General features: G+C 39.8%; 1 protein-coding gene across 1 annotated transcript; it reads left to right on the top strand.

Moving 5' to 3' along the window:
- Positions 1-16,557: 16,557 nt before the first annotated feature.
- Positions 16,558-20,497, top strand: MAX2 (RNI-like superfamily protein). The gene is made up of 2 exons (XM_086821051.1): positions 16,558-16,744; positions 16,890-20,497. Exon 2 carries the CDS (start codon positions 17,344-17,346, stop codon positions 20,092-20,094), a length of 2,751 nt encoding a protein of 916 aa, XP_086677177.1. The 5' UTR covers positions 16,558-16,744; positions 16,890-17,343; the 3' UTR covers positions 20,095-20,497.
- Positions 20,498-23,008: the final 2,511 nt, after the last annotated feature.

Raw genomic sequence — 23,008 nt, 5'->3', positions numbered from 1 at the left:
TGCAAGAAGTGAAATTTACATATCAAGCTCTGACGAGATAAGCCAAAATTGAAATTTACATATCAAGCTCTGACGAGATAAGCCAAAATTTGCATACAATCTATACAAGCTCAAACAAAGATGTGTGAGCTGACCAAAATGTGTAACTACAAGGGGAAAGACATGGGCAAGCCCACTCTATGCGGAGTCCTCACTCAAGATCAGGCATTGGTCCCTGCAAAAACCATACAAGACGCTTTTTTTGGTATACCAAAACAACGATCTAACATGACAAGGCAAAGCAAGTATACAAATCATAAGGTTAAGGCTTGCCACACTTACCATATCTACAATGCACCCCCAATTGAGGTTGGCGCCTTCTCGCTCAAGCTTCTCCAAAAGAAAGTATGTGTTCTGTGGTGGCGGCGGCGAGCAATGTCCTCCTCTTCTCCCGTTGCCAGCCGACCAACCACTTTATTCTAAAAGTACTAAAACAATAAGATAAGCATTGATACTTACAAAGTAGACATAACATCAAATGAAACATACAAGATAAATGTTGATACTTACAAAGTAGACATGGAATGCATCCCAACCACCGCTTCCAAGGTGAGAGCTTCCTACGCTCTCCATTCGGGCTTTGGCCGCATCCTCTTGTTGTTTGTAGCATTGGGGATTTTGAGCATGCTTTTGCCTCTCCTCATTCCAATCCTCGGTGCTCATGTACCAAGGCTTCTCACCTCCTGCCTTCACTCTCCTAGTCACATCTCCCCGCCAATGTTTCATGACGTCCACCATGTGGTCCTTTATCCACCTTATGGGGACAACATCACTACCGCCGGTCGGCTTGTACTCATCCTTGATTTGATTTATGACTCTATCTTTCTTGTCTTTATCCAACTTTGGCCATAAAGTAATAAAGTCATTTGCAAAGACAATGTGGCAAAGCTCGCGGATGCGACTCTTCGTCTCTTGCCCGACATTATCCAAAACCACATTACCATTGACAATTGTGTAAAATTTTTCTCCATCGGCAGGTGTGGACTATGTGTCAAAACATCACGATGATCACGAGCGTGGAGTGCTTCTAGCGCTAGATGGGGAAGAACGGTCACGTGGGGGCATAAACCCATTCGTGCCCCCACTTGGACAACAACCGCCTCCACCTCCACTACTCGAGCATTGTCCTTTGCGAGTGGACAAGCGACCTGAGGGAGGAGTTCTAGTGGCGGGTTTCTACAGGTGAACTTGGGTTAGCGGTGGTGGTGCCCGATGGTGCGGGCCGAAGTGCCCGCCCCTCTCCCAAAATATTGTTGTGCCATCACTCTTTGCTCGGGCGTGGCTTGTGCTAAAAAACCCATAAACTGGTCAGGCGACATGGCATATGGAGAGAAGGATAGAGAGTAAGCCGGTCTCTCATCTGGAGTGCGAGACATGTTTCTACACACATTTAACAAAGCCTACATGGACACTTTAATAAGAGCAGACACATGAATTATCCTATCCCTCGACATTCATTATACATAAAGCATTATGCATAAAGCACTATGCATAAGGCCTTTTCCATAAAGCACTATGCATAAGGCCTTTTGCATAAAGCATTATGCATAAAGCTGATGCATAAGGCCTTATGCATAAAGCTATGCATGAGGCTTATGCATAAAGCATGAATGAGCATTATACATAATGCTTATGCGTAAATCTACAAAACAAATCCCTAGCACCCAAGGGTGCAATAATAATAGAGGAAAGAGAGAAAAGATACAAAAGCACTTACCTCTTTTTCGTGATGTCGAAAGAGAGGATTAGAGAACCTACAAAACCAACAAAAGGGTGAGGAAAGGATTAGTAATGCATACATACAAAAGCTTATGCATGAGGCCTTATACATAAAGCTTATGCATAAAGCATTATTGTTAAAACCCTAAGATCTCTTTAGATAATTGTTATGCATAAACTTGCATAAATCAGGCATAAACTCATCCAACTGACTACCTCCAAGCCCAAGGGATGCACACATGAATTATAATAAAGTACATCATACATTTACATCATTGATGTCCCATACCATCAAGAGGTATAACTCCAATCCAGTAGCATGTAGCTATAGTGTGAAATGGTAGGTGAGTAGTTATGATCCTCTACATAAGAGAGCATAACATAACCTAGCCTCAAGATAACATCAAGAGACCATATCCTAAGCCTCCCTTGAGTGTGCCCCATGTCTCTATTATATAGGAGGGCCCTCAAGTGACTCTTGACTCTCCATCTCCCATGTGTGACCCTTGGATGCCTGACCCTAACCTCAACCCTTAAGGTTAGTCCTAACCCATGCTCCACTAGAGCTTGTTCCCATGCTCCCATGCTCACAAGCCTAATGTGGGTTAGCCTCCTAATATATGCACACATAATGTGTATATAATATACTTCTCCTCTCTCAAAACATTGCACTCTTGCAATGAAAAGAATGAGAACTACGCTGAACAATCTCAATCGACTCCCAAGTCGAATCCTCTATTTCCCTATCTTTCCACCTAATTTTAACCTCAGGGATTAGTCAACTCTACAAAGTATCATTTCCCTGAATTCAAGTACCTTATCAGATTCATGTGGAACATAGGATAATTCTTCAACTTCAATGAGTTCTTGAGGAGTAACTATGTTATCCTCATATCCCAGTTTCCCTTTCAATCTATTGATATGAAAGACTTGATAAACCCTAACATGTGGAGGTAGTTTAAGTTCATACGCAACCGTGCCAATCCGATGTATAACTCGAAATGGACCACAATATCTAGGAGATAAATTCGAGCATTTTTCTTTTGACAAAGTCTGAGAATCTTTAGGAACTTTTAAATAAACCAACGCTCCTAGTTCAAAAGACCAAATTGAGCGTCCTCTATCAGCATAGAACTATGCCCTATCCTGAGCACTCCTGATAGAATCCTGAGCTTCGGTCAACATTTCCTGCATATCATGCAAGAAATCTCCCAATGCATCAAGCTCGATGTCCTTAAGACCGACATCAATAGGTGCCCTGAGTTGATACCCATACATAAGCATGAACGGACTAAAACCAATAGCTATATATTTAAAACTATTATAGGCAAATTCCATCATTGGAATATATTTTTTTCAATTTGATGCTTTTTCAGAGACATATGCATGAAGCATATCCTCTACAATCTAATTCATATGCTCTGTTTGCCCATCAGATTATGGATGATCAGAGGAATTCATACTCAAAGTAATTTCCTCGTTGTAAACCATTCGAAATAAAGTAAAAAAACATGGCATTATAATAGTAGAAACCAGGGATTCATCGGTGCCTCGACGTACCCACATCTACACATGGAATAATCGATGTCTCAAGTTTCCCATATCAACATAGAGAGTCATCAGTGTCTTAATGAGTCACATATGTCCATCCGTAAACCATCAGGTTGACTGTATAAATCACCTAAAGTATGAAACTAGAGGAAGAAATGCCAACAAAGGAAAAATCCAAATTTTCTTAATCCGAACACAATAAGATAAACTCGTTGAACTCTAAAGAAAGAGATTCCAACAAGTGAATATGCCGACGAGATTACCCTCATCAAAACATGTAGCCTATAGATAAAACAAGTTTATCTAGAGAATGCCCACACTATAACTTCTAGTGAATTTAGAAAATGAGATTGTCTTTGAATGTTGAGGTCAACATGCTAAGTGACGTAAGCAAAGCAACAATCTTGAGCCCAAATTATCCCATAAGATAATATATGTGAGGGATCGCTAGCGTCCCATACCACCATGATACCACCCATACATACCTTACCAATTTGAAACTCCCTCTAGTATGCCCTCTAGGAAATATGAATAAAATCTTGTATAAAAGGAATAAGATGGCCTTATCCCAGACTTTCACATACTAAAATCTGTCTCTATATACCTAAGACCACATCAAGGAATAACTCTTTCCGAGTACATCATTAGAAAAGAATTTTGAATTATTGGCGCCTTTAATGATAACTACCCAATAAACACAATAAAGCTAGGGTAGAAAAATAATTCACCTAGATACATAAGCAACTAGGTATCCAAGTTGGAATATGTACAAAAGTACAAGCAATATACTCCAAAATTATGTGCAAAAAATGAAGGCAAATGCTACCCTAAAAGCACATGAAATTATCCAAAAGATCAAAAGATCCTTATAAAACCATAAATAAAAGCATAGAAGCTCCTCAAATCCATGAAAACCATAGTTGATCATAAAAATCAATGCATACCATCTAATGGACATTAATCATGCCAAAAGAAGCATTAAAATTAGTGGCCAACTCATCAATCTGGAGTATATGAACGTACTGTTGTTCAAACAAAACTCCAAAGCAAGCAAGAAAGTGAAACGCATGTGTGTAGCACTCATTAAAAAACCCCTAGACACAAGTGATCTAGGTAGAATCTGATGAGTCCAAATAAAACTTGGAAAACATCCAATAAAATCCACCAAAACAAACCGATCAACTGACCCATGATAGAATTTCTCTTAGGCTTAAGAAATTAAGCACAAAGCACACTTAAACAAGTGCAAAATAAATTATCATGAAAAAGTGTCAAAGGTGAAACACACTTTGAACGCCAATTATAGCCATCAAAAGAAATTAAGGAACATGTCCAAAAAGAATGGCTAAACAATGGCAAAAAATCATGAAAACATCATTTAGAATTAATCCAAACAAAAATAACTACTAATACAAGGTACAATCGTATTAATAATATGCGAATAACCTGCACCTATCTAATGTCAGAATGAGAAAACATACTTCAACATAAAATAACCCTCAAAAATATTAAATTCTCGAGAAAAAGAATTATCATGATTTTTTTCAAATTTTTCCTAATTTTATAGGGCCTAAAAATACGATAATTTTGAATTCCACCAAACCTATCTTATGACATTCCAACCCTATATTTTTCCAGAAAATTTTTAACAAATAATTTTACCAAAATAACATTGATATTTTAAAAATACCAATTTTTAAGATTTCTAAAAATAATTTCTACAAAATTTCTAATTTTTATGAGAATCCCATCGTTCATGAAATTTTCAATTATGCCTGACAATTCTCAAATCCAATGAAAATTTATAATTTTAATGGATTTTTTAATTTTTTGGGTCAAAAAATATATATTTTAAAGGAATTTGAATGGTCACACGGGCGCCCGAATGGACACACCACATGCCAAACACCAACCCCACATTTGTTGAAATATACAAGTAAATAGGGTGTGTGTGAGAACAGCCCTTGGCAAGAGGCTGTAAAAGAGAATGTGTAAATGTGAAAGAACCTGTGAAAAGGTGAGAAGAATCTACTGGGAGAGAATAAAGGGTAGCGTGAGAAGATTTAGAAAGTGTGGAGATATTCTGGGAGATATTCTGGGAAAAGTGAAGAGGTGGAGAGAATCAAGCGAAAGAGGTGGAGATATTCTGGGAGAGGTGGAGTGAATCAAGGAGAAATCAGTGGGATTAGATGCTTGGATGTAAACTCTATAAATGGAGGCATTGGCCTAATAAGAATTTGTTAATTTTTGATTATCCATGCCTACATTAAGCTATTTGCTAATTACTCACTAATTATGTATTTGCTAATCACTTTGTTAATGATGTTGATTCTACTATTTGATCCACCATAGCTCATCACATTACTCTAATTTCAACATGGTATTAGAGCCATGCCTAGAATCCATCAGGTTTATGAGCCCATTATCTAATTAATTAGGATTAGTAGATAATTAGAAATTAATCAAATTTTTAGTTATTTTTCAACTCACCTCTGCACCCCCAACCACTGGAGGAGCTCTAGCTCCTTGCGCACATCACATTAGGCCAAACCCTTCTAGCCCAAGATAGCTAACCCAAAGGAGCTCCAGCCAGTCAAATCAGAACGTCAAACCGTCGCGTAGAACTCCAAAAATTTGCTGATTAGAGGGTGGCTCTGTTTTTCTGTAGCAGCAAATCAAAGATCTCTACTTCCACAAATCAAATGGCTCTAATTCCTCATAGCTCCAGGGGTTTTCAAGCATGCTCTACAAGCTGGTGAAGTCAGAATTCAATTTCATCAAGTCTACAGTGAGACCCAAGCTCTTCATCAAATCTGTAGGTGACTTTGGTAAAACAGAGATTAAGCATTCAATGTTTGGTCAAATCTTGTGTTTCTTGGCTTAATCCTCTACTAGACTCATTGCTATTGATGGCCTTGAAAGCATTTGAGCTCATTTGAAGTCTAAGGCATCAGATCTGGACTCCCTGCATACTCTGTTTTCTGCACACAAAATAGTGGATTAATTTGCTAATCAATGATTAATCAATGCTAATCACTATATTTTGGTGCAATTGAGGGTTCAAATTAACCATTAGGTATCTGATACAGATCCCTATAACTTCAGATTGTAATTCGGAGTTGGTTTGATGCTCCAACCATTCCGTACAAATTGGTTACCCTTGATTTAATGTAATTTTGGTATTGTGCTGATAAATTTGTGATAATCATCATTTTGCATTTAACCCTTGGTTAATGCCTGTAAATCTCACTCAAAATCAAGATTATTCACAGCCAGAGTTGCATTTGGGAATGTGCATTAGAATGAATGCTATACGCATTATGTATTGGGCACATTACATCAGTGTAAATATGGGATCAGACAATGCCCTTGTCTAGAATAAGGCAATAGGTAAGACCTCCCGCATAGATTTGGGTTTGCATTGCGTAATGATACAAGATAAACATCAAAATCCCAAAGGAACTGTCAGCAAAACATTTAAACATGCTGCTCACATGGAGCAAAAAGACCTGACGGACCAGCTCATGGCCCCAGCCATGAAAGAAGAAGAACATCTCCTTCCAAGAGGAAGATCCACACCAAGAAGATCTAAAGGAAGACATGGACACGAGAAGAGAAGTTGCCCCAAGAAGAGTGAAAGAAGAGACGGACTTGTGAAGAGAAGCTGCCACGACAAGAAGACTGAAGACAAGAGAAGATGTGAGGCTCCAAAGAGTGAGGAGCCATGTGAAAATCTCTGAGAGAGAGAGAGAGAGAGAGAGAGGGAGAGAGAGAGAGAGACCCCACAACCCACTGTAACCTGCCCCAACAAAGTAAAACCACCTCTGGGCCACCGATGATGTAGGCCACGTGGTAGATAGATGTATGTGTGAGCACTTTAGTCAAGGTCGCGGCGGGCAACTATAGTAAGCCTTGGACACATGGAGAGAGAGAGTGTCAAGGACTATGAGTTTAGGGTCTTGAGGCACTGGTCTCGCAGGCTATCAAGTAAGAGAGAAACTTGGTATAGGGTCCAGGTGCGCTAAGATAACTTGAGGGGAGGTGTGTTAGACACTAGTCGTCTCGCAGACTATCAAGTAAGAGGGAAACTTGGTATAGGGTCTAGGTGTATTAGGAGTATTCACTTGAGGGGAGGTGTTGAAATATACAAGTGAATAGGGTGTGTGCAGGAACAAGCCCTTGGCAAGAGGATGTAAAAGAGAATGTGTAAATGTGAAAGAACCTGTGAGAGAAAAGGTGAGAAGAATCTACTGGGAGAGAATAAAGGGTAGCACGAGAAGATTTAGGAAGTGTGGAGATATTATGGGAGATATTCTAGGAAAAGTGAAGAGGTGGAGAGAATCAAGCAAAAGAGGTGGAGATATTCTAGGAGAGGTGGAGTGAATCAAGGAGAAATCAGTGGGATTAGATGCTTGGATGTAAACTCTATAAATTGAGGCATTGGCCTAATGAGAATTTGCTGGTTTTTGATTATCCATGCCTACATTAAGCTATTTACTAATTACGTCTTATTAAGATGTAATTACTCACTAATTATATCTTAATTATTTACTAATCACTTTGTTAATGATGTTGATTCTAGTATTTGATCCACCATAGCTCATCACATTGCTCTAATTTCAAAACAACATTTTCTTGAAATTTAAAATAACCTGTCTAATTTTTAAGAATTTTTTAAAATTTGTAATCTACCCCGAACGCATTTAGAATCCGAACGGTCAAAAAATTTCGGAATCCCAACTATTTTCCCAAAATACGGAAAGCCAAAAGTTTCAGGAAAATAAAAAGGTAAAAAAAAAATCGGAATGTGAAAGGTCAAAAGATTTTCCGAAATTCAGAAAGCCAAAAGGTTTCTCGGGAATGCGGAAAGCCAAAAGGTTTCCTAGAAGATGAAAAGCCAAAAGATTCCAAGAAAAAATTTTCAAAAAGTTCTAGAGATTTTTTTTCTCAATTCTCATATTTTCTCATCTTTTTTAGGCTTTTTTAGGGGAGAGGGAGTCCTCTCCCCTCTCTCCTCTCCTTCTCCATTCAACTCTCTTTCCACCCCCTCCTTCTCTAGCAGAGAGAAGGATTAATCTTTTAATTAATTAAACTTTTACTTAATCATAATTAAATATTAATTATGATTAATATTTAATTTTTAAAAATCCCTATTAAAAGGAGTTCACACGGGTGGGAGGAAAATAAACAAGAAAAATCAGATTTGAGAGGCGAAGAGGGTCCCACGCACACGGGAGAGCATTCCATACATCAACATGCTGCTCCCTACTACATTTCAGCAGAAAATCGACAGAAATTTGATAGCATACAAAACCTACAAAAAAAAGCATAAAAAATACATTTTTAACCTTAAAAATACATTAAAAAAAGTATTTAAAAATACATTTTTAACCATAAAAAGTATAAAAAATGCATTTTTAACCATAAAAATGCTCAAAAAAAATCTAAAAAATTCAGGGAAAAAATTTCTAAAATTTCTAAAAATTTAGGAAATCCATTCTACCAAAAATATCCACATTAAAATATGTGGTATTTTTGTTAAAAAAATCCATTAATGCTTATTTTAAACCACAAAAAATAGCATTAAACTCACGAAATTCCCCCTGCAACGTCGATTTGTCCATTGAATAGTAGTAACACGCGTTCCAATCACCATATCGACAATACACGTGCAAATCATCAACACAAATCAACAAAATAATATTTTTTATTTAGTAAATATTAAAATTTACTTCAAAAAATACCAAAAATTTACAATAAGAAAGAAAAATCAACAACAATTAACTAGAGATTTCAATGATACCACTGTTAAAACCCTAAGATCTCTCTAGATAATTGTTATGCATAAACGTACATAAATCAGGCATAAACTCATCCACCCGACCACCCCCGAGTACACATGAATTATAATGAAGTACATCATACCTTTACCTTGATATCCCATACCATCAAGAGGTATAACTCCAATCCAGTAGCATGTAGCTATAGTGTGAAATGGTATATGAGTAGCTATGATCCTCTACATAAGAGAACATAATATAACCTAGCCTCAAGATAACATCAAGAGACCATAGTCTAAGCCTCCCTTGAGTGTGCTGCCCCATGCCCCTATTATATAGGAGGGCCCTCAAGTAACTCTTGACTCTCCATCTCCCATGCGTGACCCTTGGATACCTGGCACTAACCTTAACCCTTAAGGTTAGTCCTAACCCATGCTCCACTAGAGCTTGTTCCCATGCTCCCATGCTCACAAGCCTAGTGTGGGTTAGCCTCCTAGTATATGCACACATAATGTGCATATAATAATTATGCATGAGGCTTTTATGTATAGATTAGGCTCTATGAGTAGAGCTCTATGCATGTGCATTAAGCTCTATGCATAGAGGACCTACAAAACAAAACCCCTCTTTTTAGTAAATAAAAATAGAGAAAAGAGAGGATAAAAAGATAGGAAAGAGAGGAAAGCACTTACCTCTTTTTGGTGATGTTGAAAGAGAAGATTAGAAGACCTACAAAACCAACAAAAGAGTGAGGAAAGGATTAGTAATGTATACATACAAAAGCCCTAAGAACATAATGCATACATACAAAATCGAAAAGAGAGGAAAGAGAGAAAGGAATTTACCTCTTTTTGGTGAAGTTAAAAGAGAGGATTAGAAGACCTACAAAACAAAACAAAAAGTTGAGAAAAGAATTAGTAATACAAACCCTAAAAGTGTGAATAGCATGGATACACAAGGAGGTTCATCCTTCAACACACACACACCAATTTAACAACCAAGAGGAGAGAAGAGGAAAGGGGAGGGGAGGGAAGGGAGGTCAAAGAAGGAGGTGGAGAAGAACTTGGGAGAGAGAGAACCAAAACAAATGAGAAAGCAAAAAAACAAGAAAATTACTCATAATTACACACACAGACATTTTACATCACATGTACATGTAACCAAGAGGAGATGGGAGTGAGAGAAAAGGAGGCATACCTGGTGAGGAAGCAAAACACACGCGCACGAAAAAAAACACAAAAAAAAAGAGATTTTGTTTTACTGTAAAAAGAGATTTCGTTTTACTGTAAAAACCTGCACCATCGATATATGCGTCAAAATAAGCGTGGAAAAAAGCGTCAAAATAAGGGTAAGAAAAAGCGTCGAAAAGTACGTGAAAAGTAGTGTGGAAATAAGAGTCGAAAAAATAAAATTCCCACGCTCTTCGACGGATATTTTGACGACCTTTTCGACGATCGCTAAAGAGCCACAAGGAAAAGGCCTTGTGAGAACAATGGATGTAGCATTGCATGAGAAGATCAATAAATTTTGCATCTTAAACTCACATGCTATGGAGAAATGGATCGAGAGATATAACTTGGTGAAGGCTGAAAGGGACCAAGCTCGTTTGAGTTTTAGGAGTCGAACAACCCGCACACTACCGTACCTACCAGAACTTGCACTTCTTCCAGACTTTCCTTCTGATAAATGGCTCGAGCAAACCATACTACAAGCTAAACGCAATGGTGAATCAATAAGTGATGAGGAGGAGGAGATTGCATATGGTTGTGGTTTCCATGTATGTGAGTTAGAGATATCTACGCATTATCTTTTATGTTGTGCTTTCGTGAATTTATACAATAAAAGTACTTATTTATTGTGCTTGCAGTATCGTAAGTTTGGGGCAATTTGGTCACGCAGACATCACTTTCGAGTAGAAGGAATATATTAGAAGAGAACAACATTTGATTGTGGTGTGAAGGCTAATTTCATGCAAGAAAGTCGTTCAAGTGCAAGTGATGGCAATACTGAAGTAGGCATGCTAGATTATTGTGGAACAATCCAAGATATTATCAAGGTTGGTTCAGAAGTTTGATATGTTCATTTTTTATGTGAAATGGTTCAAGTTGGTAACTCAAGGGGCACAAGTAACTATACACAAAGACAAGTGTGGATTTCTTCAAGTAGACCACACAAAGATATGGAGTGACCAAAGGGACACATTTGTGCTACCAGAGCACTGTGAGCAAGTTATCTTTGTGGAAGACCCGACAGATCATAAATGGTTATTTGTGATCCAAATAAATCCACATGGAAAACAAATATTTGAAGAGGTGAAAATAGCAGTTGACTGTTTGCCAGATGTTGAGGAACTCCCCCCAGATCATGTGATGGTTGAGCATACACCACTAGCACCTATTGAACAACAAGAAGAACAAGAAGAACAAGAAGAAGACATACTAGTTGAGGAAGTAGGTGAGGCTCACACGGGATTAGGATCAGATGAAGGTGTACTCATTGAGCAAATACATCTTGAAAGAGAAACAGACACTAGAGATAATCCAGAATTACCTTCTACTACTTCAAGACAACTGGTTCCACCAATTGACAACAATGATGGAGTATTTCTAAAAATAGATTCATTTGGAGCTATGGATCTCGCTGAGGACGAGCAAGTTGATGATGAACTTTAATTTCATTGTAAAATAGAGCACTTTCTTAATTGCACCTTAGTGATGAGGAGGAGGAGCTAGCACTTTTTCTCCTTCAAAGAACGTGATGGAAGTTATACCCTCCTCTCTCCCTCGGCTCCCCCCCCTCTCTCTCTCTTTATCTATCTTTTTCTCTCTGATTCTCTCTCTCTCTCTCTCTCTCTCTCTCTCTCTCTCTCTCATAGACACATATGCTTGCAAAGAGGTGGAAAGAGAAGGCTAAAGCACACCCCAAGATGGAAACTAGCAAATATTATATATAAATTCAATTTTTTTAAAATTTTGACTATTATTTCGACGCTTATTCCGATGACTTTTTCCACGCATATTTCGATTGTTATTTCGACACATTTTTCCACGCCTATTTCGACGCCTATTTTGACACACATATCGAGACGACGCGACCAGATGTGGAAACTAAGCGATGAAAAACAATGATTCTCTTGTAGTGATTAACAGCTTTTTGCACATTATCAAGCCATGTTCCTTACAAATGACACCATCACATTTATGTACAAAGCATATGATCCCGTTCAAGCCATGTTCCTCATCAATGACACCATCACATTTATGTACAAATCATGTTAGAAAAAATGGGAAAAAATCCACGTACTTACACATGGCTCCTTTCCTCTCTCTTTTTTGCATTATATTATTTTTATTATTAATTTCGCTGTTAAAAGGCTAAGCTCATACTCTAAAAGTGCCTCTAAATTGCCTTTATCACTTTTACGCTTTGAACTGTTTCCATACTTTCAAAATAAATTACAATAGCATCATATTAACCATAGCATGGGGCTCATGAGACTTGAATCATTTACAAGGCAAACAACTTATCTAAGGTGAGGAAAAAAATAGAGCTTAATTCCAATTATTAATAACTTATACAAAGCTAACAATCTATAACACATCTACCATCTTATTGCTCCAGTCTGCGTGCCACATCCACCCATGAGATTAATAATAATCTATGATGCATCTTCAAAAAGGCTCATACATCATTGTATCCTTTCTCTCCATGCTGCATTCTTGGGGCGGTATGGTGACAAAACTATGTAGAATTATCAAAATTAGACTCCCTTTTATATCAATCAAAATTAGACTCCCTTTTATATCAATCAATGCATTCATGTTAATCCAACGTGATAATCCAAGAGCACATTCCTACCACTTGAATTGCCCCCTTAAGGTGGAGGATGGACAAAACCTAGTGCCACCATTTGTTTTGCCCCTTGGCACTTCCAGAAGAGATGAAGGGTTCCTCACACATCTTCTTGCACATAGAAGGGAGGTTGGGGTCCAAAGCATAGCTCTCATTCTAACCCATAGGCCATGTTAGACGAGAAGCCATTTGAAGACTTCAATTTTTGGACTTAGATTGCAAATCCAAGGCTATTGGAAAAGAATGATACCAATTGATTCATTAGGGGGAAGCAACTATGTGGGGGCATCACGAACATATATGAACCATGCATCTCCCAATCTCCATTCTTTGCCATGTTGATTCTAGATATGCCAAGATCCTTTCCATCAATTTAACTTTCTATGTGTGTGTTCTTATCAATATTCTTCAAATGAAATTCATGCTAGATTAGTGCCCAACATTTTCCAACAATAGAGGTTAAAGTTCCTTCATACTTGCACACCCTTCTTATACAAAGAGAGAGCCCACTTCCAATTCAAGGTTTCTATGGGGGTACATGCCCAAAATGTACAAAGAGAAGGCCCACTTCCAATTCAAGGTTTTTGTGGCATGCAGAGACCCAAATGCAATCCCCGTCAACTCCTCCCAATCTACCTTTTTGACCTTGCCATTGGAGAAGATGTTTAGGCAAGAGATTTGGTAAGAAGTTTGTATGAGACATTCAACAAGCTAGTATAGGCCTCCAATTTCCTAAGGAGTGTTTATCCCCATCTTGTGCCCACTTGTACCATTCTATTGTTGTAGAGCCATCTATCCCTAAAGATTTTGTATGAGACATTCAACAAGATGATATGCCTCCAATCGCCTAAAGAGTGTTTATCCCCTCCTTTGTCCAATAGTTTGATGACTCGTTTGTTACATTCCAAGAGGAAGCTATTGATTCTGGATGATGAATTGGATCCTTGACCAATAGTCCTATTTAATAACTTCTTATGCCCATTTATATCGTTCTGTTGTAGAGTCATCTATCCCTAATTTAGATTTTTTTATGAGACATTCAAGAAGACGGTAGACCTCCAATTGCCTAAGGAGTGTTTATAGGGGGTTCTTGCTATTGTAGTATACCATGACACTTTTGGTGGAGAACCTATTCTTCTTGCATGACCAACCAAGTTGGAAAACTTTTTTCTATGAGCTAATTTATATGGGTAGGGTGATTACCTTCAAAGAGATCCTCTCCTATTGAGGGATCAACTAGCACATCAACTTCAAGTTGATCCAACGCCATGGGGAGGACGGAGTTTTCTTGATTAGTGTTGAAGCTTCAACAATTTCACATGCACCCTCACTAGTTTACTTTTATAAGGCTTTTTAGGGGTTGTTTTTTTTTGGTACATAGAATAATTATATTAAGATCTTAACAACAATTATATACAAGAACCGATTGTACCACTTTCTTCACCATTCAACAAACTGCATAGTAAGTCGCGTCTCTCATCTTCCCAAACAAAAGAGGATTGCTCCCAAGAGATATGGTAGCCTAACTCCAAACAAGCTATCATCATAGACTCAGTAGTACAACCTTTAGGAGTTTGTTCCTCCATACACTCCCCTTTTGTCCAAACCTCAAAGGTTAGAGCCCCTCTCACTAATTAATTAATAGCTAAAAGAATTTGGTACCCTATTTGTTATATTTCACCAAACCTGTCCCATGAAAAATGAAGCCTGCATGTTACTCTACTTTCAAGGGTAAACTTTTTTGGTTGCTGTAGCCTGCCCTTATCTAAAGGCGTTGGGCAGTCATCAAAGTTGAGGGCTGTTCGATTTGAGCTGTCTGCTGGGCCCTCCGATAATAACCAGCACGTGCAGGAAGTAGGTAAGGGTCCACGTTTCTGGCTTACGCAAACATGGCGCAGCGGCCACAGCCGCGCCGTTTGCCTGGTGGACACGTGTCGGATGATGGCACAGCCATGCGCAGCACAAGTAGACTGGAGCAATGGCAGTGCGCCAGCTGGCAGAAAAAGACACGCAAGTGGACCCCGCCTCTGCATTCCCTTCTCTCTCTCTCTCTCTACCGACGTTAATACCTCTCGCACTCTCTCGCTCGCTATAGATGGGTTGGAACTTGGCCTGGCATCCTCTCTCTAGCTTCTACCCACAGTAAACCCCCTCCCCTGGTTTGCCCCTCATCCTCTCTCTAGATTTTACTCTCTACGGAGTATCCAACCACGGTAATCTCTCTCTCTCTCTCTCTCTCTCTCTCTCTCTCTGGTTATGTACGTGTGGTCTCGTCTCCACAACACCGTGGCCTGTACATCCTCTCTCTAGCCAGTTGTGCATCGTCCCTCATCTCTGTAGCGTTATGCCATTATAGCTTCCACATGCATGATGTGGCCACATCCTCTTCCTAGACGCCCTCCCCGGTTCCCGAGTCCCGTCGACTGTGCTGAAATTTGAAGCCTTCATTCAGGCTTGCTAAAGAAGGCCAGTATTTTTTTCTAACAGGGTTGCTAAAGAAGGCCAGTATTTTGAAACTTTACCTAAATTTTAGATACAAACATATCTTTATTTTGCAGGTCAACCTACTTTATGGCCTTCAAATTAGTTTATGGCCCGACTCCCGAGTCCCAGCTATGGCTCTCTCTCACACAAGGAGGGAAATGGATAATAGATATGTCTGCACAATGCATTGGCTTGCAGCGTCTACGATCTAGGTAGCAGAGTCCACTAGCTAGCTAGCTGTGTAGGCTCTCTCACCTGGAGATGCTGCCGAGTGCCGATCGATATTCTTGTCCACAGCCCTCAAAATAGGCATTTGTTGCCTAAGATCAAATAGTGGGCAAGTTGGCAAGTTGCAACTTGAAATAGAGAGAGAGAGAGAGAGAGAGAGAGAGAGAGAGGAGATAGAAAGAGAGTAGGCTTTGGTGCACGTCAGGGGGGGCGAAATAGTATATATATATAATATACTAGTTGTCTGTGTCAGTGTCTTGGTAATTAAAAAATGGCTATATGGAGAAATTTGTAGAATGGGGTTTGATGAGAGCCTATTTGAGAGGCTGGGATCAGTTAATGCGGGCTTTCCTGAGAGGGGGGCCTGAACGGTGGCCAGAAATCTCTCAGATTTTGGCAGGATCATAGGATTTGAATCATGAGACGGTGGTGAGGCGGGCACTGGGGACGTGGAATTAGAGAAGCAGCTCTCTACGCAAGGTAAGTAAGAGTCCTGAGTCCTGACCGTAGAGAGCTCTCTGCCCTGATGGATTCTCCCTCTACCCTTCTGGTCCCTCAACCTCTGGTGGGCTCTCGCACTACCCCTGGCCTGCCTAGACTCAACTTGGTGTGTGCTCTCTCTCTACCCTAGGGTTCTCTCGAGTCTCTACTTTCTTCCCTCCTTGGTCGTTTCTCTGTCTGTACAGCAGCAGCTGCTCCTCCTCCGTCTCCTCCCCCTCCGCCTGCAAAAGAGCAGGAGATAAACTGTACAGGCATCGTATTTCACTGTATACACAAACAATGAACATATAGATGTTTGTATTGATGCACATCTTTAATCGTGTGTATGTGTATGTTCTAGATTGTTTCGAGGATGCATGGGTTCCGGTCATCCATTGGGACTTTCAGTTCCGGTCATCCATTGGGAGCTTGGAAATGGAACAAATCAAGGCGCAGGCAGTGATGCGAGATGGCGTTTGCCCTTCTATAAGCATATATAGAAATGTATGAATTAGTGAGTAGAAGGTTCCTGTCTGTCAACAAGATAAGGGCTTCATTATACGGGCTTTCAGCAGAAAGCGTTCACAACCCACAGCGAAATCTGGATCCAGGTACTAGAATTTCTCTCTCGACCGATAGTTTAGAATCTCTACACTGGATTTAGGTATTTCTCTGGTGCATCAATGTCATAGAATCTCTACTGAATCTAGACAACTAGCTACTATTATCATTATTATCATGTATCTCTTATTACAGATTAGAAAGCTCTTGCATCAATTGGCATGGTGATGAAGATCTGCACAGTGGGTTCGGTGAAGGTAGTGTCCCGGATTTTCATCAAGGCAGCTTTTCTCACTCCATACCTCAAAATTCAAGTAGTGGGTCATAAAATCTGTTCAACCTCACACGAAACCTTGAACAGCTGGACATGGTACACCACAGAGCTGATGGCTATGAAGGAAGCTTTGGAGGAGTGAAGGAAGAGAGGATGTGAGTGGAAGATATGGTTCTTCTGGATTCTTGCCACCGCATAGGATATGAATTCAGATGTGGTGTCCTGCTGAGTAGTCATTTATATAAAGGATTCTATCCAGATTTTCTCAACAGTGTAAATGGATGTGCTTGCTTGGTTCTAGCAGAGAAATCAGCATTGGAAAGATGACGATGTGGGGACAAGCAACTCTGACCCAACTCTATAACTTAGACGGGGATGACTAGAAGAGCTCTTCTGAGCAGAGGAGTTTTGAAAGAATTGAGGTTTGGCCGCATCTGCTTGTTGCAATTACCAGATTGTGGGTGCCCTTTGAGCTACCAAAGAAGAAAAGAAAGTACATGTGGTACACAACAACAACAGTGGGTACATTGGTTGCAAAGGACAAACATGGAATCACCAGCAATGGAGCCCCCACTTTCCCCTCCCCGGTGGTCTCGCATTCCTTTTGACATTCTTGAGGACTGGGAAAGGAGAGATAAAAGGCGTCGGGTTGAAGCAGGTTCCTCTGAGACTTGCATTTCCAACCTTCCCGAACCAATCCTGGCCATTATATTTACTTGCATCTCGGATCCTCGCACCAGAAATTCTATGGCTTTAGTTTGCATGGAGTGGTACACATTGGAGAGGGCAACAAGGACAAGATTGTGTCTAAGGGGATGTGTGAGTGACCTGTACCTCATTCCCAGATCTTTTCAAGCAGTTGAGTGCCTAGATCTTTCCCAGTGTTCCCCTTGGGGCTATTCCTTGTTTCAATCCATCCCTGAGAGAGCTCTCCTAGTCGGGCATGTCCTGAAACAAGCTTTCCCAAGAGTTAAGGACATGACAATATATGTCCGGGATGCTAGGGATATTGATATGGTGGCCCTCTTTTGGCCTGAAGTCCAGTCTTTGAAGCTTGTTAGGTGGCACCAGAGGCCCACTCAACCTGAAGAAGCAAGTGGCTTAGGTATGGAGTTCCGCTTCTTGATGCAGTCATGTAAGTCCCTCAGAGATCTTGACCTTTCTGAATTCTATTGCTGGACAGAGGACATTCCTCCAGCTCTAGATGTAGAGCCATCTGTCTCAAGCAATCTTCGCAGTCTGAATCTTCTGAAAGTCTCGGTGGAGGGTTTCAAGGCCACTGAATTGGAAGCCATTACAAATTCTTGCACAAACCTGGAGGAGCTACGGGTGGTCCTCGTATTTGACGCTCGTTTTTTGGATTCCGTGGATGATGCTGCTCTTTTGCACCTCGGAACCAGTTGTAAGAAGCTGAGAGTGCTGCATCTTATAGACAATGCTGCATTTAATGATGCCCGAGGTGATCCAGAAGAGGATTTTGGCGACCAGGATGCTCAGATTGGCAGGCAGGGTCTAATGGGTATCTTTCAAGCTCTTCCTCTGTTGGAGGATCTTGCTATTGTACTCTCTCAGAATGTGAGGGACGTTGGACCCATCTTAGAGGGGCTCACCACTTACTGCAAAAGGCTGACATCCCTGTGCCTTGGCCACTTCCACGGACTGTGCAAGGGCCCACAGCCTGATGGAATCGCCTTGTGTTCAGGCCTGATGGAACTAGTGATTAAAAACTGTGCTGACCTCAATGACATGGGGATGGCAGCAATAGCAACTGGTTGCACAAGGCTACGCAAATTGGGCCTGCACTCTTGCAAAGGAATTTCCAAAGGTGGGCTGTGTACGTTGACACGCCAACTTAGTCAGACTCTGGTGGATGTACAGGTTTCTTGCTGCTCGCTGATGAATGCTGTGGACACACTTTGGGCACTGCAACCAATACAGGGAACAATTGAAAACTTGCATGTTGACTGCTTATTGGACTCAGATTTTGCAGCAAGAGAATTAGAAGGTTTGCAGAAACACCAAGGAATGCCTTCCTCCTCCAGTTCAGGTCTTGAGAAAATGCATAGCGAAAGCATTGAATCCTCTGCCACAGGGATGAACACCTCACAGACGAGCAGTTCCTTGCCAGTTGTAAGAGTGAATAACAATGATGGAGTCCAAAGGGGTCGGTCAGTGGACAGTTTTGATCTCAATGTTGCAGTGCTCACCAGTAATGAAAGTGACAGTATATGCCAGGGCTCCAACATCATTTTGTCCATAGGCAGTCTGAAAAACAGTTCATCTGATGGATGGCTTACACTGAGTAGCAGTAGTTCCAGGGGATTTGCAATAGACAGTATGCCAGTTGACATGGTAGCTGAGCAAGGTAGCAGCAGAGCTAATAATTCAGCTCTCTTGAGTGCAGAAAGTGTGGTTCCAGATGACCATGCAATCCACACTTCTCTGGTCATCTCAGGACCAGAAGTCACGGACGGACTTGCACAGCATTGTGTTCCCAACTTTTCTCTTGCTTTCCGTGAAGAAGAATGGAGCAAGCTGAAGTGTGTGTCTCTGTGGATCCCTATAGGTGAGCAGCTTTCTCAGTTGCCCATCATGGGTCTACGGTTCTGCCCATCTTTGCGAGAGGCTCGAGTAATAGTGGAAGGGGATAGTAAGGCGTGTCCCAAGCCCAAAAGTCGAGTTTCTGGTATTGGCGTGTTTGCATCTTACCCAGCACTGTCAAAGCTTACTCTGGATTGCAGTGAAATTGTAGGATATGCTCTTAGTGCTCCTCAAGGCCACATGGAACTTAGTTTGTGGGAGAGATGGTATTTGCAAGGGATCCAGTCTCTGACACTCTCAGAGCTCAATTACTGGCCGCCTCAGGACAGAGATGCAAACAGGAGAGGGCTTTCTTTACCATCTTCCGGCCTTATATCCCAGTGTCCAACATTGAGGAAGCTTGTTCTTCACGGAACCATCAATGAGCACTTGCTAAGGATGTTTTTGAACAATCTAAATTTGCGGGATGTGCAGCTGCGGATAGATTATTACCCGGCACCAGAGGTAGAATTGAACACGGAAATGCGGGCGGATGCTTGCATAAGGTTCGAAACAGCTCTCACTGAACGTGGTTTTCCAGATTAACCATGCAGTTTTACACTATTAAAGTGCGTTTTGTCAGCATTGTTGCTCAGACTCCCTATTCAGCATTTGTGTTATCTTTCGTAATGTGGGAACTTTTGCTTTTTAGTTTAAAGAAATGCCTCTAGATGTAACAACACTACAGGTCCGTGTAGGGCAAGAGGTGATATGTCTAGGGTGGGTAGCAGTCTTTGTAATCTGACTCTATAGGCCAATGGACAATCCTTTTATTTTGAACCTCAAAGACCTTCAAAAATCCACCATGGAAGCATGGCACGAGATACATGTTTGTGATTTGTGATTCTTGACGTATGTTTACCATTCCCTTGAGTTTTTGATTGCATCAAGTTTAACTTCACACAAGGACATATTGATGCAAGAAATCATTATCTTGATATTGAACCCACCTCATGGCTTGATAGACCTTGGACTTGTGTACTGTATTAATTTTCTCGTGCTTTTTTACAATCACGGTATAGTAAGTCCTATAAACATGGACCCTATAAGGTGTCTTGATGCACCCTTTTTTTGAGAGGAAGAGATTAATGGCATGCCATTTTGAGGCAATGTTACATTGAAGCATCTCTTTTCTTTTCTTAAATCTGGAGTTACCTATGTAACTGTTAGGCTTTGGGCTTATGAATCACATCACCATGGAATTTGTCCTCCCTGCGCAACCACCTATCTCTAACAAGGAATTCAAAGGAAAATCCCTAGAGCCTATGTTTGTTCATCGACGATAACTCTGCTTATTTACTTAAGAATCTGTCTCAAAGCACTTCTTTCCGAGCAAAACTGTATAGGCTTTTGAGATAACTGGCTTAGATTGTTAAATTGCTACTAGAATGCCTTAGAAAATCAACGAACTTAAAGAAATGGCCAAGCAAAGAGTCTCATCTTCTTCGCAATTGATTCTTCAAGCATTTGTGTGTTTGTGTATATCAAGCAATGCAAGCTCATGGTAGAACAAACTCTTTCATGTTTAGAATAGACAGTGTATTCCTTGGGAAGCCTGTTTGTGATGGAGGTCAGCCACCTAGAGTGAGGTGTGTCATATTCTTCCCCATTAAGAGTGGAGTTGTCCTCGACTATATAGCTTCCAAATGGTACTACACAAAAGAAATCACAAAATTTGTGTGGTCTCAGAGAACGTAGTGGAGGATTGTGCTAAAACTCAGAATCTTGACCCAAAGCTGATAGTGTCTTTCCTTGGCTATCCATGCTTTGACCAACATCCACCGAGTCAATGTTGAGCTTAGATGCTTGGTCCTCCCTATGGACACCCATGTGTGGAACATGAATAAACTCTTCTGATGTCTAGAAGAAAAGGTTGTAGCCCAAATGAATGGTCCCAGAGCACCTAGGGGTGCGCTGTAAGAAAATAAAGTGTGTTGAAGCCGCGACGACTTGACTACCTTCCTTGATGGTCTTTATCATCATGTGGAGCACCAGGGGAAGCTGCTTGCAATGAACTCTACTCCTATTTGGGATGAAGACAAGTCCAATCATAACCTTTTCAACTCGATCTCTTTCATGAACAAAAGAAAAAGCAAATGATAAAATCTATCAAGAGAAATGTCTGTCTACTTACTTTCCAAGGTATTGGCTTCCAATTGTGCTGCACCCATTGATGATAATCCATCAAAGAAAGCTTATTTGTTGAAAAAAATCACGACTTTTGGCTTTCTATACTCACGGCTCAACTTTGGAAAAGAAAAAACTCTAGCAAGTTTGGTAGCTTAAATCTAATTATCACAATTTTGCCACCTACATAGTGCTCTCCTAACACTAAGGGTTAACCCTAAAAGACAAGCTAGAAAGCAACCCTTTTTTCATTGATCATAAAACTAGATCAATTTTGGTTCTGTGAAATAAGCATTGTAATCAAATTCAGCCTTTCTTTTTTAGTAGAAATGGAGTTGGAAACTCTTCAAACTCACTCTCTTTTGGTTGCATTTCAATCTAGAAACTTTAGAAATCTAGGCTAATCATCTTGTCGAAAGTGCTTAGTTTTTGTCTTAACCAGGGGGTTGAATGAATAAGCATATATAGCAAAAGATTTGTCATGTTTTTATGTAATCACTTATTTACAGTGTTTTGTTGGTTGTTTTTGTAGATAAATACTGCATTGCTCTACTTTTTTTTTCTCTCCTTTTGACAATTTTTGAAATTTTTACATGCCTTTCATTAGTTTTAAAGATGTTAGATTTTTTTCTTCTTGGTTTCACCTCTACTCTAAAGATGTTTGATCATGATTTTTTTTTCCAAAACAATTCATGTTTTTACAGATATTTCACTAAAGGGGAATATGCTATCACTAAAGGGGAATATATAAATGTATACATACATTTATATATGTATACATACATTTATATATGTACATACATTTATATATGTATATGTATATGTATACACACACACATACACTATATATATATATATATATAGTGTGTGTGTGTGTGTGTGTGCATGTGTGTGTGTGTGTGTGTGTGCATGTGTGTGTGTGTGTGTGTGTGTATATATATATATATATATAGTGTATGTGTGTGTGTGTGTGTATACATATACATATACATATATAAATGTATGTATACATATACATATATACATACATACATTTATATATGTTAAATTTTTTTTCTTGGTTTTACCTCTACTCTAAAGATGTTTGATCGTGATTTTTTTTCTAAAACAATTTATGTTTTTAAAGATATTTCACTAAAGGGAAATACATACATACATACATACATACATACATACATACATACATACATATATATATATATATATATATATATATATATATATATATATGTACACACACACACACACACAACACTATATAGATATATATATATATATATATATATATATATATATATAGTGTTGTGTGTGTGTGTGTGTGTGTGTATACATA

Source organism: Cibotium barometz, chromosome 27 (assembly GCF_041138505.1).
Source record: "Cibotium barometz isolate CiBa-2024 chromosome 27, ASM4113850v1, whole genome shotgun sequence".
Taxonomy (NCBI): Eukaryota; Viridiplantae; Streptophyta; class Polypodiopsida; order Cyatheales; family Cibotiaceae; genus Cibotium; species Cibotium barometz.
This window is presented reverse-complemented; position numbering and strand designations above follow the sequence as displayed.

Bases quoted from the DNA above. Each gene is read 5' to 3' on its own strand.
- MAX2 (XM_086821051.1), top strand. From the start codon at position 17,344: ATGACTAGAAGAGCTCTTCTGAGCAGAGGAGTTTTGAAAGAATTGAGG.